Genomic DNA, 17,013 nt, shown 5'->3' on the forward strand with positions numbered 1-17,013 from the left:
CTCATAAGGCTAAAAGAATTCATTTACTTTTAGATGCACTACATTTTAGTAATCTTGGACTTCAAGTATAAATCACTCATATTAGCACACTCAGCAGATTATTAAAACCAAACTACTAAAAGTCTCAGAGTCACTAGTCTGATAACTAACAATGTATCTGGTTTGTTTTTTTAAGTGAAAAACAATCCCAAGATTAAAATAAACCACCTCAATTAATGAACTCTTTAGGACTGAAGATTCAGACAATGGAAACCAGTCATGTTCAGAAACAAACCACGAAACTCACATAAACCTCCAAATTACGTAAGTCATAAAAAACATCTTAGGTATAATGTAGTTCTGTGATAATTCTTAGAATAACCTATACAAATTACAGGGAAGTAGCATCAAGTGGATCTTCAACTTTAATGAGATGCAAAAGAAAATAAAAATTTAGTAGTGTATGTTGTCAACTGGCCCATCTTGTGACCCTAAGGTTAATATGGTTTGAAGATACATATTTTTTGGTGGAAATGGTTCCTAAATGCAAGCCTACTTCTTTACTCGAAGCCACTGTTAAGAAGTACACCCAAGGAGCATAAATTGCAGATTACATAGTTCTGAAATATGGTTAACAGTTGGGAGGTAGAAACAAAAAGCAACAACATAAAGAGAAACTAAAAAAATGTGTGGTTCAACTATGAGACCAGGACATTCAATGTTCCTTTCACAGGGACCCCAAGGTTATAACCTGATGGCAGTAATAGGGGTAAAGAGGAAGCCTGTGACAAATCCTCAGTGAATATAGGGATATGGAAGATTGGTGTCACTGAGGACATAAGACAATGACCTTAGGGGAAGAACTCTGACATGTGTATTTTAGCAATTACAGCTGATCCCTAAACAACACAGGTTTGAATTGCATGGGTCCACTTTAATGCCAATTTTTTTTTTTTTTTGGATACAGTATAGTTCTGTAAATGTATTTCCTTTTCCTTATGATTTTCTTAATAACATTTTCTTTTTTCTAGCTTACTTTAAGAGTAGAGTATATATGTAATATACAAAATATGTATTAGTTGAAGTTATTTTTTAAGGTTTCCTGGTAAACATTAGGCTATCACTAAATTTAGGAGCAGTCAAGAGTTATACACGGATTTTTGACTGTGTGTGTCGGGGGGTGTGTCTGTGAGTGCCCCTAGCCTCCATGTTGTTCAAGCATCAACTGTACTTGGAAGGAGCAATAGCAAACTAGGAGAAAGGAGATTCTACTTTTTTAGTGCTAAGGCTCCTTCACTGAGTGAAAATGAGGGAAATGAAACTCACAGCTTTTTACCGTAGTTGTTAACAGTCATCAGGGTAATAAGAAGGGAGGATCTGTTTATAACTGACGATGAAGTCTTAATTTAAGGGAAGAGAGCATCAGGTAGACTACCTCCTCTAGAAGAAAAGAGTCGGGAAATAGAGAAGTTGCTTTTTTTGTGATGGTTTAGGATAAATGGAAGTCATGCACAATGAGATAATCTGGTATAAAGTTCCTTGATTTTGATAAAGAGGTGGAGACACCCCCGGTACTGGCTGGAGGCCTAATAATGCTTATTCAGGATTTTAAAAAATTAAAAAAAAAAAAAGATCTTTTTCAAGGGAAGACTAGTAGTTATTCATCTTTGGCTAGGGAGGGGGTGGTCAGGATCAAATCTGCAGCTATTCTCTTTCTGATGGTCTTTGAGAAATACTGAAACTAATGCAAAGAACCATTATATAATCGCTACACAAAGAATATTACAACCTAAGAACTGGCAAGTCTCCTTTTCAATGTTAAGCAGCAATTTTTAAGTTGCGGGTTATGGCCCATAAGCATGTTGTGAAATCAGTTTTGTGGGTCTTGACTAGCAGTTGTTTTAAAATGAAAGTGCATCAGTTTTTTGCTTATAGTATAGGGATTGTTAATATGTGCCTGTATATGTGCATTAGGTCACAACATGCATTTTATTTCTTAGGGTACAATCACAAAAGTTTTAAAGTCTTTTAAGTTTTATGGTTGCCACTTCTTTCAAAATAGTTGAGTCAATTCAGATTGAAAAGGTCCTTCTAGGTTAATCAAACTCAATGTGTGGACTCTGCCCACTGTTTCTTAACCTATAGGTTCGATTAAAGATAAAGAATAATTTGAATAAAACATTCAAAATTAAATTGATTTTACTCATTATAAGTTGAAAGGATAGTGACTACCTTGGGTTTTTTTTTTTAAGATTTTATTTATTTGAGAGTGAGAGACAATGAAAGCAGAGGGAGAAGGAGACACCCTGCTGAGGAGGGAGGAGGATGTGGGGCTCGATCCCAGGACCCTGGGATAATGACCTGAGCGGAAGGCAGACGCTTAACCAACTGAGTCACCCAGGTGCCCCAGGACAGTGACTACCTTGGGTCAGAGAGCTTAATCATCTATGCCTATAATTCTGATATAAAAGTTGCTGTTTCATTTTTGAAGTCCCATTACAATAAAATCTTGTATTACCCAGAAGTTATTCTTCTATTTTTGATGTAAATCTTTCTAATAAGCACTGTATCCATCCCTTTCTTAACAAGGCAACTTCTTGGGGCATCTGGGTGGCTCAGTTGGTTAAGCATCAACTCCTGGTTTTGGCTCAGGTCATGATTTCATGGGGGTCATGAGTCTGAGCCCCACATTGGGCTCTGTGCTCAGCGGGGAGTTGGCTTGAAGATTCTCTCCCTCTGCCCCTCCCCTCACTCTCTCTCAAATAAATAAATCTTAAAAAAAAGGGGCGCCTGGGTGGCACAGCGGTTAAGTGTCTGCCTTCGGCTCAGGGCGTGATCCCAGCATTGTGGGATGGAGCCCCACATCAGGCTCTTCCGCTATGAGCCTGCTTCTTCCTCTCCCACTCCCCCTGCTTGTGTTCCCTCTCTCGTTGGCTGTCTCTATCTCTGTCGAATAAATAAATAAAATCTTTAAAAAAAAAAAAAAAACAACCCACAAAAACCCAACCCCCCCAACCTATCCCCCAAGAAAAACAAGACAACTTCTTGACTCATGATCATTATTGAAAAGATCAAGCTTTCCACAATGCTTTCCACAGCAATGCCTTTCGGAGTTAACTGCTATGCATAAGGTGTTTGAGATGACATGGAGTGATTCAGGCTTTTGTTTTTGAGTTCTGTAGGTCTGCTTGCAGTTTACTGAGATGTATACACTCAGAATCTAACTTGTGTAGAATATATAACACAAAGCAAATGGGGTTAAAATCCTTTAACCCTTTTATACTATTCATGGAAATTTATTCCAAGAAAATTTACACAACGAAAAAGTTCTATGAAGAAAGACGTTTAGATCAGTTTTATCTATTGTAACATCTTTTCCCAGCTGAAAATTCTTTTCTAAATCTTGAAAGCAGTTCTTAGTTGTTCCATATTGATAACTATAGAGAAGTTTATCCACAAAGTGAAAAGATGTTTTAATTGACATGTGACAAGTATAAGATATTTGAAAAGCAATTTAAGCCTGTGTATTTGTTATTTATGTTTTATATATTAATTATATATTAGCATATTAATAATATATATCACCCCACTAAATGAAGTACTCTCAGATATTAAATATCCTGCTAAAAATATTATATTTGGCAAATTTCATACTACATTCATAAATACTGGAAAAGAACTAGAAAACTACTTCAAAACTCATTCTAGATGAATCCTTTTATATACACATATAAATACTCAAATGGCATTGGAAAATCCAAATTTTAGGTCTTATTTGCTACAGAATAAATAATCTAGTTATCAGATTCACCCACATTAAAATTTCAATTTTATATCTATAGTAGGCGTAGCAAACTATAGCCTGTGGGGTCAAATTTGCCCACCACATTTTTGTATGTGTATATAAAGTTTTATTAGAATACACTGACACACAACACATGTTGTCTATGGTTGCTTTCGTATTACAATGTTAAAGGTAAGTGGCCCACAAGGTTTAAAATATTTACGATCTGGGCCTTTAGAGAAAGTTTGCTGACCCCTGATCTATATCATGTCATGCTTTAATTCAGATTGGAACAAAGTGCCACCCACCTTGCCAATGTAGTCACTATATTCTGTACATTTTAGGTCATTGAAAATTGGTTTATTTAATGAAGACAAAAACCAAAGATTTGGTTTGTAGCAACTGAAAAAACACTATTATGAATAAAGCAGACAGAAGAAAAGATTCTAAGAAAAATCTGGTTTTAAGCACCACAGTTTTGATATCGACACTGGTACTACAAAGATTTCATCAACACGTACCTATTACATTACTAAAAGGAAGAACTATAAAAAGAAACAGGGATCAAATGATCCTTTCCTTGATATGTATATACAGAAAGAAAAATAAATAGTAGAAGCACAACTTAACTTTATATCTCAATGAACTAGAAAAAGAAAACAAAGCAAGCCCAAATTTAATAGCAGATACTAAATACTAAAGCAGAAATAAATGAAATAGACTAAAAATAGAAAAGATAAATGAAACTAAGAGCTGAATTTTTGAAAAGATAAAAATAGACAAACCTTTAGCCACACTTACCAAGAAAAAAAGGAAGAGCATTCAAATAAATAACATTATATACAAAATAAATCAAAATGGATACGACACAAAGGATCCTAAAAATACACATATGTATATTTCCAGAAACATATAACTTGCCAAGATTGACTCATGAAGAAACAGAAAATCTGAAGAGACCAATTATTAGGAGATTGGATTAGAAATCAAATTTCCCAACAAAGAAAGGCCCAAGACCAGACAACTTCTCTGGTGAATTCTAACAAACATTTAAAGAATTAGTACTAATTATTTTCAAACACTTCCAAGAAGAGAAGAGTAAGGAAAGGCGAGAATACATCCAAAGCCAGCATTACCCTGATATCAAGACCAGAAGACACTACAGGAAAAGAAAATTACAGGCCAACGGACGCTACAGGAAAAGAAGATTACAGGCCAAGGGACGCCTGGGTGGCTCACTCAGTTAAGTGTCTGACTCTTGATCTCAGGGTAGTGAGTTCAAGCTCCACACTGGGCTCCACATTGGGCATGGAGCCAACATTAAAAGAAAAAAATTACAGGCCAATACTCTTGTACTCATGATAAACACAGATTCAAAGTCCTCAACTAAATATTAGCAAACAGAATTCAACACATGAAAAGAATCAAGATTATATACCATAATCAAGTGGGATTTATTGCAGAATGGTTCAAAATCTGCCAATCAATGTGATATACATTAACAAAATGAATAAAAATCCACGATCATCTTAATAGATACAGAAAAGCATTTTAAAAATTCAACATTCATTCATGATAAAAAAACAAAAAACCAAAAAACTCTCAACAAACTATGTACAGAGGAAATGGCCACTAAAGACCATATATGACAGGCCCACAGCTATTATCATACTCAATGGTGAAAAGCTTTCCAAGATAAGGAACAAGATAAAGATGCCCAATCTCGCCACTTTTATTCAACACAGAACTGAAGTCCTAGCCAGAGCAGAGCAATTAGGCAAGAAAATAAACAAATAAATAAAAGGCATCCAAATCAGAAAGGAAAAACTAAATTGTCTCTATTGGCAGATTACATGATATTACATATAGAAAACCCTAAAGACTCCACCAAAAAATTGTCAGAACTAATAAATTAAATAAGGTTGCAGGATACAAAATCAATATACAAAAATCAGTTGCATTTTGATACACTAACAACAAACCATCAGAAAGAGAAATTAAGAAAACAGTCCATTTATAACTTCATCCAAAAAAATAAAATATCAAGGAATAAATTTCACCATGGAGGTGAAAGATCTGTACACTGAAAACTAGAAAACATTGATGAAAGGAACTGAAGAGACAAATAAATGCTAACAAATTTCTATGCTCCTGGATTAGAAGAACGCTGTAAAAATGTCCATACTACCCAAAGCCATCTATACATTCAATGCAATCCCTATCAAAATTCCAGTATTTTTAATAGAAAAAGAACAAACCACCCTAAAATTTGTACATAACCATGAAATAGTCAAATAGGCAAAGCAATCTTAAGAAATAAGAACAAACCTTGGGGCACCATGCTTCCTGATACTAAACCATGCTGTAAAGCTACAGTAATCAAAACAGTATAATACTGGCATAAAAACAGACACATATAACAATGGAACAGAGAGCCCAGAAATAAATTCATGCATGTATGGTCAATTAATTTACAAAAAGGTAGCCAAGAATATTCAATGAAGAAAGGACAGTCATTTTAATAATGGTGCTGGAAAAAACTGGACAGCCACATGCAAAAGAATGAAACTGGACCACTATCACACATTATACACAAAAATCAACTCAAAATGAATTAAAGATTTGAACATATGACCTGAAACCACAGAACTCCTAGAAGAATACATAGGTGGTAAGCTCCTGGACACTGGTCTTTGCAATGACTTTTTTGGATTTGATACCAAAGCAAAGGCAACAAATGCAAAAATAAACAAGTGGGACTACATCACACTAAAAAGCTTCTACAAAGCAAAGGAAACCATCAACAAAATGAAAAGGCAACCTACTGAATGGGAGAAAATATGTGCAAATCATGTATCTGATCAGAGGTTAATATCTAAAATCTATAAAGAACTTACAACTCAACAGCAAAACAGCAATCCGATTAAAAAATAAGCAGAGATCCAAACAGACATTTTCCAAAGAAGACATACAGATGGTCAACAAGTACATGAAAAGATGCTCAACATCACTAATCATCAAGGTAATGTAAATCAAAACCATAAGGAGCTACACCTGTTAGAATGGCAAAAAGACAATAGATAAGTGCTGGTGAGAATGTGGAGAAAATGTAACCTTGTGCACTGTTTGTGGGAATGTAAATTGGTGCAGCCACTATGAAAAACAGTAGGGAGGTTCCTCAAAAAATTGAAAATAGAACTACCATATGATCCAGCAATACCCACTTCTGGGTATATATCCAAAGGAAATGAAATCACTATCCCAAAGAGGTATCTCCACAGCTTGCCCCCACCCATGATCACTGAAGCATTATTTTTCAATAGCCAAGACATGGAAACAACCTAAGTTATTTAGTCTATCGACAAATGAATAAAGAAAATGGGTGTATATGCGTGCACACACAATGGAATATTATTCACCCATAAAAAGGAGAGCATATCATTTGCAACAACAAGGATGTACCCTGAGGGCATTATGCTAAGAGAAGTCAGACAGTGAAAGACAAATACTGTATGATCTCACTTATATGTGGAATCTAAAAAAACAACTCACAGAAATATAGAATAGCTTGATGGTTGCCAGAGACAGGGGTGGGAGGTGACTGGTGGGTGAAATGGGTACAGGTGGTCAAAAGGTACAAACTTCCAGTTACAAGATAAATAATTTCTGAGGATGTAATGTACACCATGGTGACTACAGTTAACAATACTATAGTGTATATTTGAAAGTTGTTAAGATAGTAAATCTTAAAGGTTTCATCACAAGATAAAAAACAGAACTATGTGAGGTGATGAATGTTAACTAAACTTACTGGAATAATCATTTCACAATATACACATACATTAAATCATTATTTTGTACACTTTATTAAAATGTTATATGTTAAATATATTTCAAAAAATAAAGAAACGGGGATGCCTGGGTGGCTCACTTGGTTAAGTGTCTGCCTTTGGCTCAGGTCATGATCCCAGAGTCCTGGGATAGGGTCCCACTTCGGGCTCCTTGCTCAGCAGGGAGCCTACTTCTCCCTCTGCCTGCCACTCCCCCTGCTTGTGCTCTCTCTCTCTGACAAATAAATAAATAAAATCTTAATAAAAAATAAATGGTGGAAGCAACGTCTCCAAATATACTGACTATAAAGTATATATAGATAAAAAGATTTATTTTCAAAAATTACTCTCTTCAGTAGATAAATTCAATTATAAATGGCATGACTGTATTTCTTCATATAAAAAATTGGGGCAGATTTTGGCTCTTACTGTAAGATTGATTTTAGCCCTTATAACTGAATAAGGTAGGAAGAAAACTGGTTTCTCCATTTTAAAAGGGAATGAACCAAGGCTTTGAAAGGCTATGATTTATTCAACATTCTGATACCAGTGCTCTCTGTATTATCATTTATAATGAACTTAATGGAGAATTTTCAATTTGCAACATCAGAAGCCAGAGAAGGATAGTTTTTTTGTGGGCAGAGGAGGGGAGCCAGATTTAAAATTCCACATTATATTGTATTGTATCACAGATGTGACTTATATACTGTTCTATTATTCTAACATAGTTAATTCACTTATTCTAAAAAAAAGTTACTGAAACCCTCCTCTATAAGAGGCTGATATAGCTATTAAGATAATGAATACCTACTTGATATTATACTATACATTATACATACAGTTGACCTTGAATAACATGGGTATGACCTACACAAGTCCACTTACACACAGATTTTTCCCAATAAATACAGTATGGTACTATAAATGTATTCTTTCTTCCTTATGATTTTAATGTTTTCTTTTCTCTAGCTTACTTTATTGTAAGAGTACAATATATAATACATACAAATACAAAATATGTGTTAACCAATTGTTTATGTTATCAGTAAGGTTTCTGGTCAATAGTAGGCCACTGGTAGTTAAGTTTTTGCAGAGTCAAAAGTTATACACGGATTTTCAAGTGTGTGGGGGCCAGCGCCCCTAACCTCTATGTTCTAAGAAGGTCAATTGTACATCAGACTATATAATAATATTGTTACTACAATATTATGTTAACAATTTAGGGGCGCCTGGGTGGCACAGCGGTTAAGCGTCTGCCTTCGGCTCAGGGCGTGATCCCGGCGTTATGGGATCAAGCCCCACATCAGGCTCCTCTGCTGGGAGCCTGCTTCTTCCTCTCCCACTCCCCCTGCTTGTGTTCCCTCTCTATCTGGCTGTCTCTATCTCTGTCGAATAAATAAAATCTTTAAAAAAAAAAAACAATTTAATATTATACTATGATCTATCAAGTAGATATTCATTATCTTAGCATAGGTATCAGGCTCTTGTAAGGGAGGATTTCAGTAACTTTTTTTAGAGTAAGAAGGTATTCAGTATGCTAGAGTAATGACTGCTTCTTCATAAACAGGAGGTTCTCCCACAATTAATTATTTACCCTTCAACTATATGCCTATTTTTAACATACAGGAAAACCTCATAGAAGCTATGTCCTTGGGCCGGCTTGAGAAATAAAAAGAGAAGGAGCAAAAACACCACTAGCCAATTTTAATACATTTAATTCTTATGAAAAAAATTCTACATAATCTCTTTAAATCAGTATCAATCATCTATTAAGCAAAATGTGAACCAAAAATTTTCTATGAACAGAAATCATGGACAAAAATTTTCAAAATACTGCTGTAAAAACCACACCCAACAATAGTTAGGTATATAGTATACCAACTTCTGTAATAAATATTCTCCAAATGTTTCCTAATGATACCAATGATAGTAAGAAACTGATTGCAGAAACTGAAAATTTGAGTTTTTTGAAAAGCATTTTATAAAACTATTCAAATGAACCAAAATAAATTTCCACTGCAGCACTATTAAAGATTCTGAATATTACAGTCATATCCACTTTACTAAGAATTCCTCAATTAGAAATCATAAACTATGCCAAAAATTCACTCTCAGAGATAGTACACTTACAGAAGCCTAGAATCCTAAACACAATCCAACTAGATTGTGTTCAGTGCCACATAAAATGCAACCAGTTAATGTACTTTCGTGATCAACACCGAGTAGTGTAACTGGTATAATAGTAACTGAGGCGAAATAACAGCCCCAAATGTGACTGCGACCATTACCTAGTCAAATGAACACTACAGTTTAAACACTATTGACTATCTGAGCTGCTACATTAGTACACCCTCCCACTGAAAACCATTTTCAGTAACTGTTTAACTGTTTAAAGGCCATGATCTCAAATACGGATGGTATGGGATATTTCTTAAGAACTGAGTGCAAGTGATATAAAACAATAAACTAGTTGGAAGGAAATAGGTGGAGGAAAGACAAAAAATTAAAGGTAAAATATTGTGAGACACTCTGGAATTATAAAAAACCCAAATAAAATTATTAATGTTTGTAATTACTAAGCTGTTAACAACACATAACGTGCCAGTCTTAAAGACCTCATAACTTTATATTATTTTAACTGGAGACATATACATTAGGGTATATTAGGATAATATTCTAAATAAAAATATTTCAATAAAGATTATTTTTGGCATTTAATATACTGACTGAAATACATTATACTAGAAGAAATTTTAGAAATTTAAAAGGTTTTATAAAGATTATGTTGGTTCTCCATATCCATTCCCTGCTTGAAAAGGAAGAAACAAGGATGGTAAGAAGACAGAAGATGATAGAAGCAGGATGAGAACAGAAGTGATACTGAGCCAATCTGTAACAGCTATAGAACAAAATAAAGGGAAAGGGTAATTAAACAGACATAAGTAAGAGTAAATCTCTTTGGGACCTTAACAAAAAAGTAAGTAGTTGACAGGATAAAAGGAGTTATTACAAAGTTTAGGGAAGAGAAAGTTGAAAATTGTGTAGCTCTTGAGCTAGGGTCTATTGGTGGGAACATAAAAGATGAATACATAATTTTCATCTGCACACAAAACCTTTTCTGAAACATGGTGTCAATACAGTCATTCAACAGCTATTTAATATGTTCTAATTTATGGTAGGTACATACACATGTCCCCACAGAAATCAAATAAAATGTAACTATGTCACTTTTACATTTAATATGTTCACACAAATGACAAAAATAAGTTATATATTAAGAGTCATAAATCTATATCCTTAACATTCTAAATTTATCAGCTTAAAGCATTCTCAAGGAATTTTAAACTACCCTAAAGAATGAGTATTTTAGATATGGACATCAGGTAAAATATTTAAAAAGATGGAATTTCATGGCTCTTCCAAGAAAGGAAAACATACCAAGAATTTTGGCCTGAGAAATCAACCACAAGAGTATCTCAATAATATTCAATCTAATTCCTTTACTCAGAAAAACACCACCAACATGTCAGAATATGATTCTGTGACTCTCCAAAAGAAAATCCCAAGTAATGTGTACTACACAAAGGGCCAATAATCCACAACTGTGCTTCCCATATACGTAATTTAAAGAATTCACTATTCTGTAACTCTGCTATTGCTAACTTATTAGCAGAGATCTAAAACAAAACCAAAATCAGTACATTAAAAAATAACATATGAATTCTAAGGTATAAATAAAGCCAAACGATATCTACATAAGGTCTTGAAGTGAATCTAAGCATTAAAATAATATTTTTTGATGAAAAGGTCCACTTAATTATAACTGCAGATTGGCAATACATGTATTTATACGTACCTGCACATGTACACACACACACGCGCGCACACTACACACGCCCTACTCAAATAGGCAGACATACCCAGATAGCCTATTTACTAACATGAACATATCAAGTATATACATTTGTGTTAAAAGTACGTTTAGTAGAAACATGGATTAGTATTAAAAAGTTTACATTCACAGGCAATGAAAAAACCATGGGAAAGAGTACAGCAGTTACTATTAGGAGTACTATATTAGGAACTACAGTCATTTCTTGATGCTCAGTTGTAAAGATTCTTTGTTAGGACAGAGCTTAGAAAGCAAGGCTAGCATAAGCTGACAGAGGGAAGGGGAGAAAAAGATGGTCCAGATCAAGGGATAAGAGGGTACCACTTTCCATCTTTCCATCTGACTCTTCTAAAATTGTATACCTATACTCTTTAGTTTATACTGTATATAAGCTACTCCCAAAGTTTCAGTGAAAATTTTAAGAAACAATCTTTATCTAAAAGAAAACAATTCTAGTGCTGGCCACTACATTCTAATAACTTCTTTCATATAAATGAGTAATTCTAAAGAGATGCATTCGAGTTAAATAATAAAGACTATTTATTAAAGCTGAAGTCTTAATTTTTTGTTAAGTCCGATTGCTATAATTTAAAATCTGAAAGCTTCACTAAAGAAGTACAAATATTAGTGATAAAGACAATCTTTTTTCATTTTTGAAAAATAAAACCAAATAAACATTGAAAAAGTAAACATTTGATAAAGACCAAGTAATAATAAAAAAAGAGACTGATTATAACAAGTCACTTCTTTGAATACAGTTCTTTGTAGTGACACTATGTTTTCATTGACCTTTCTTTGGTAGACAAGATATAACATTTTACAAAAATAATAATAACCATTACACCTTCTGGATTTCCTAATACACTGCAAGTACTATGCAATACAACTTTTTGTAATGATGCAAACATTCTCTAGCTGTGTTAATAAGGGAGCCATTTGCCACATGTGGCTACTGAGGATATAAATTCTTAATTTTATTTAAACTAATTTCCATTTAAATAGCTAAAGAGGCTAGTGACTATCCTATGGAACTGCACAATTCAAGAGTTTCATATATTTATAAGTAAATATAAATCTAAGTTGTTAATGAATCTCTTTCACAGAATAAGAACTTAAAAATCAAACTTTCACCTTTATTGCCTTAAAATCGGTATCTTCATGTATTTATATCGCATGGGCTACATATGTCTTGCCACATACCATCATCAAATTATATATGTATGTGTGTGCATATACATGTAGATATATGTAAATATTTTTAAAGTAGTATACAAAGGAACACAAAACTATATTTTCTGCACAGACTGCCATTGTATTTTCAACACTTAAAGACTTTTTCCTGGAAATACTACTATTCAAGTAACCATAGAATTTAACTCAGCAACCATACAATAAGCAAAACAAAAAAACCACCCCCAAACCTCACCAACTAATGATTCAACCTGATTTAAGAGGTGAATACTATTCCTTAAGACAAAAAGGGCAAAACTATGTATTTTTTAAATAAAATACCTATAACTGACCACCTCTCCCACAAAAAGGGAAATAACCTTTCTCTAACTCTCTAAATTATATAAATTTAAACTATGCCTCAATATTAACTCAGAGATAGGTATGTAAGAAAACTGTATAAGACACAATATTCTTAAGAGCTTATAACACTGATTTTTGTATACCATATAGCTTTACCGAGATGTTAGAAATTAAAATTCAATTTACTACCTCCTTATAGAATGGAACACCTCTTCAGTCTAAATAACTTTTTAAGAAAGTTGTTACATATATTCATTCTAATCATTCATTTGATTAACAAGCAACTTTCAAAAACACCTGAAATAACTAGACAGCAAAAGAGCTTATCTCTGTGTACCAAAGTAATAATCATGACTACAGTGAGTAGTTCAAGTAGGGATAGAAGATAATTTTCACTGGCAACTTTTTATTTACCTTACTGAAAACAATTCATTAGTTTTATGTAAATGTTGTATTTTCCTACAGCAGTGTTTCAATTTTTGTAAATTTCCATTTTTTTAATCCTTAGTAACCCTGAAACTTAAACCAAAACTGATTAGAATACAAATGACATCAGTATAAGTATTCTTACCTTTATTTGACTTTGATGGTTTATTCTTGATAGGTTTAAGGGAACTTCTTGATTTATCTTCTCTATCTTTAATAAGTTTCTGAACATCATCCAAAGACAGTTTTTGCAGGACAACTACAGGCTTAGCTCCTTTATTTAGGTCTTCAACTAATCCCATTTTTTCTACTTTGTCTTTCTGCTCTCCTTTCATTTCCATTTTCTTTGTCTCCTGAGTAATATTACCATCTTTATCCCTCTTGATTTTTGGAATGACAAAATTTTTCAATGCACCAGACCTGCCCCCCAACAAATAACTTGGAAATTCTGCCTTATTGTCAGGGTGCGCTTTATTACTGTCTACTTTAGTCTTATTACCCTCTGTCCTTTTGTCATCTTTACTATTTGGTGATTTAAAACCAGGCTTATCAGGTCTTGATTTATTAGAATCTCCTTGTTTAACACGAGGACTGTCAGGCCTTGATTTTTGCTCCCCAGAAGATGGTCTTTCCCTTGAGTCCCCTGATTCATGTCTATGTTTTCTTTCTAGTTTATCAGGTTTTGAACCATCAGATTTAATGCCATGTTCATTTCTATTAGAGGATCTCAATGTTTCTGGTCTTCGAACCCTTGACTGATCCCCCCGATGCCGCTCTGATTCGTTCCTGTCATCTGATTTTTGTTTACTATCATGGTCACGTCTTAATGACTCAGAAATAGATCGCCCATCAGGTCTCTGCTTTAAGGCTTCAGCTCGTTCTGATTTTAACCGAGGTGAATCAGATTTAATATCCTGTTTATGTTTAGACACTTCAGGTTTTTTCTCTGTTGATGGCTTTCCAGAATCCCTCCTATTTTCATGCCTATGTTTTGGTGTTTCAGGCCGACCTTCATTTTTTTGCTTTGGAGTTTCAGGTCGGCCCTCACCTTTCTGCTTTGGAGTTTCAGGTCGTCCATCACCCTTCTGTTTTGGGGTTTCAGGGCGCCCATCACTCTTCTGTTTTGGAGTTTCAGGTCGGCTTTCACCCTTTTGCTTTGGGGTTTCAGGTCTTGCCTTTGTTGTTTCTGATCTGCCATTATTTTGTTTGTTGTCATTTGGTTTTATTTCAGACAGTCTATTTTCATTCTGTTTAGATTCGGCTGTGGTGCTCTCATTTTGTTTGGATTCAGTTGTTCTGCTCTCATTCTGTTTAGGTTCTTCTATTTGTGTCTCAATTTTAGTTTCTAACTTACTTTCACTTGATTTTGTCTCCACCAATCTGTTTTCATTTGGTTTAGATTCTGCCAATCTTTCATTTTGTTTCATTTCACTCTTTGAAAGCTCAGAATCAGACTTTTTTTTAGGAGTCTCAGGATGGTTTTCTGGTGTAGCTTTAAGATTTCCAATAATATCTTCCTGAAGAACAGAAATAGGCGCATCATTACATTGTTTGATTTCTTCAGGCTTTTTTATGGAGTCTGAATCCTGAGTTATAGAAGCCTGAGAGTCCACTCTTCCTGCCTGATGAAGATCAATGCTAACCATTAATGCTGGCCTTGACCCATTTCCCGTAGAACCCGTCTCCTGAGAAGCTGGTCTATTACCTCCTGTAGCACCCCCAGCCTCCTGTGGGTAAGAATCTTGTTTTCTTTTTTTCAAAGGCTTATCTGAAATTCAAAGATAAATATTCAGTATCAGTAATAGACATATATTCTTATCTTATTAAAAGCCATATGGACTTGATATTTCTTTAAGTCACAATGTTTTTTTAAATGTGGTGAATGCAAATGTCAATATGCATGTATAAAATAGCAGGCATGAATCACATAATACTTCTAAACCAAGGTTTAAGGAAATATTCATGCTGGCTGTACCTCAACAAATATTAGCGACTATAGTAACAAGAATTTAACAGTGTATTTGTTGATTATATAAATAAGACCAAGAGTATAAAATAAATAGAACTTATAATACATTAAATACAAACATATATTTATGTTTGTATGTTTGTATACGTAAAGGATAAACCAGATTCTTTACATAAGAATAAGGGAACCAGTTATAAATCACATGTTCTCATTTAAGATCATTTAACCATTAACCAAAAACTACTAAGTACCCCATATCTGCTAACATACTGAACAGGAAACAAGCTTTTACAACATGTAAGACAAGTACGGAAAAGAATAAAACCCAAAAGAAAACAGAAATCATGCCACTGAAAAAAGGTAAATGAGAATAAGGGGGAAAAAAAAAGAGTTTAATAGTTTGTCATTAACCTTTGATCCAGGATTCAAATTCTTTAAGGTGTCAACAGCACAAATGGAATTTAAAAGCTAACACACATTAGAAGTATATTTAAAGTAAGGAAATATTAATATTATAAGTATAAAAATGAGACGCATATAAGGACTTTTTAGATAAACCCTGTTTTAAAAGCAACTTCCACTTAAGAAAAATGCTTTGGTTCTTCAATGTAAAGTTCTAGGGATCTATATATTGGCCTCAGTAAGAAATAATTTATGGTATTCTGAAATATAAAGACAAAAATACATACAAACACAAATCCACCACCACAATAAAATGTCAAGGTATTTTTAAGTTAGGTATTTCTTCTGTGCATGATTCCACTTGACTCAAGGCTGCTACATCATTTTCTGCAAACTGAATCTCTAGTTAGTTCTTGGTAATAGTTATATTACAGCACCTTAAAGTTTTGTCTGCTTTAATATTTACTTCTAAATTGCCTGGCTTTGTTTTAAAGGTCATTTTAAATCATTTTTATAGGAGAACCTCTAGATTCCCTTATGATATTCATTAATGTGATAGAGTATCATTTAAGGAAAACAAGGTTAAAAGTCAAAATGACCACTAAAAAAATAACCTCTTCTTGTTAGAAAACCAAGTTTGAAAAAAAAACCCTTAATGGTAATGTTGCTTTTATACACCAAAGTTCCATCATTTTGTTTTCAAAGTGAGAAGCAGCAGTCTATTCCAGCTTAAAATCTAGTAAAAACATTTTACTAAAATTTAACTCAAGTATTTGCTAGTAATTTTTTGTAGAAGTTAAGTCATTCTGGTTCTTAGTTATTCAGGAGTCAAGTCTACCATCATATATGCTCCATTTGTAAAATAACTACATAATAATATTAATAAAGTATCTTACCTATTTTCCCCAGTTAAAACTACCCTGGCAAGAACTTATATGAAACTTTCAGCCTCAGTACTTAAGAAAGCACTCAGAATATTAATGTTTCCTTAATTTTATTTTGTAATGTTCTGCCATACAAAATAATCTTTACATCTTGCCGTAGGACACACCAAATAATTATTACCTCATACATGGGATGCTTTATCACCTTATACCCTTAAACCTTTAGGACAAGAATCTAGAAATCGAAATAGTATGATCTAGGTGAAGATTTTTATATTTTTCAATGAAACATGCTTGTAAAAGTCATTAAAATG

General features: G+C 33.7%; 1 protein-coding gene across 2 annotated transcripts in view; it reads right to left on the reverse strand.

Moving 5' to 3' along the window:
- NIPBL (NIPBL cohesin loading factor) overlaps window positions 1-17,013 on the reverse strand; it is a 188,411-nt gene that overhangs the window by 71,406 nt on the left and 99,992 nt on the right. For both annotated transcript variants that reach the window (XM_040630495.1, XM_040630496.1), the window contains one exon: window positions 13,590-15,212. In XM_040630495.1, the coding sequence (XP_040486429.1) occupies window positions 13,590-15,212 (1,623 nt within the window). The remainder of the gene's footprint in view (window positions 1-13,589; window positions 15,213-17,013) is intronic.

This window comes from Ursus maritimus, unplaced genomic scaffold (assembly GCF_017311325.1).
Source record: "Ursus maritimus isolate PB19 unplaced genomic scaffold, ASM1731132v1 scaffold_15, whole genome shotgun sequence".
NCBI classification, from domain to species: Eukaryota; Metazoa; Chordata; class Mammalia; order Carnivora; family Ursidae; genus Ursus; species Ursus maritimus.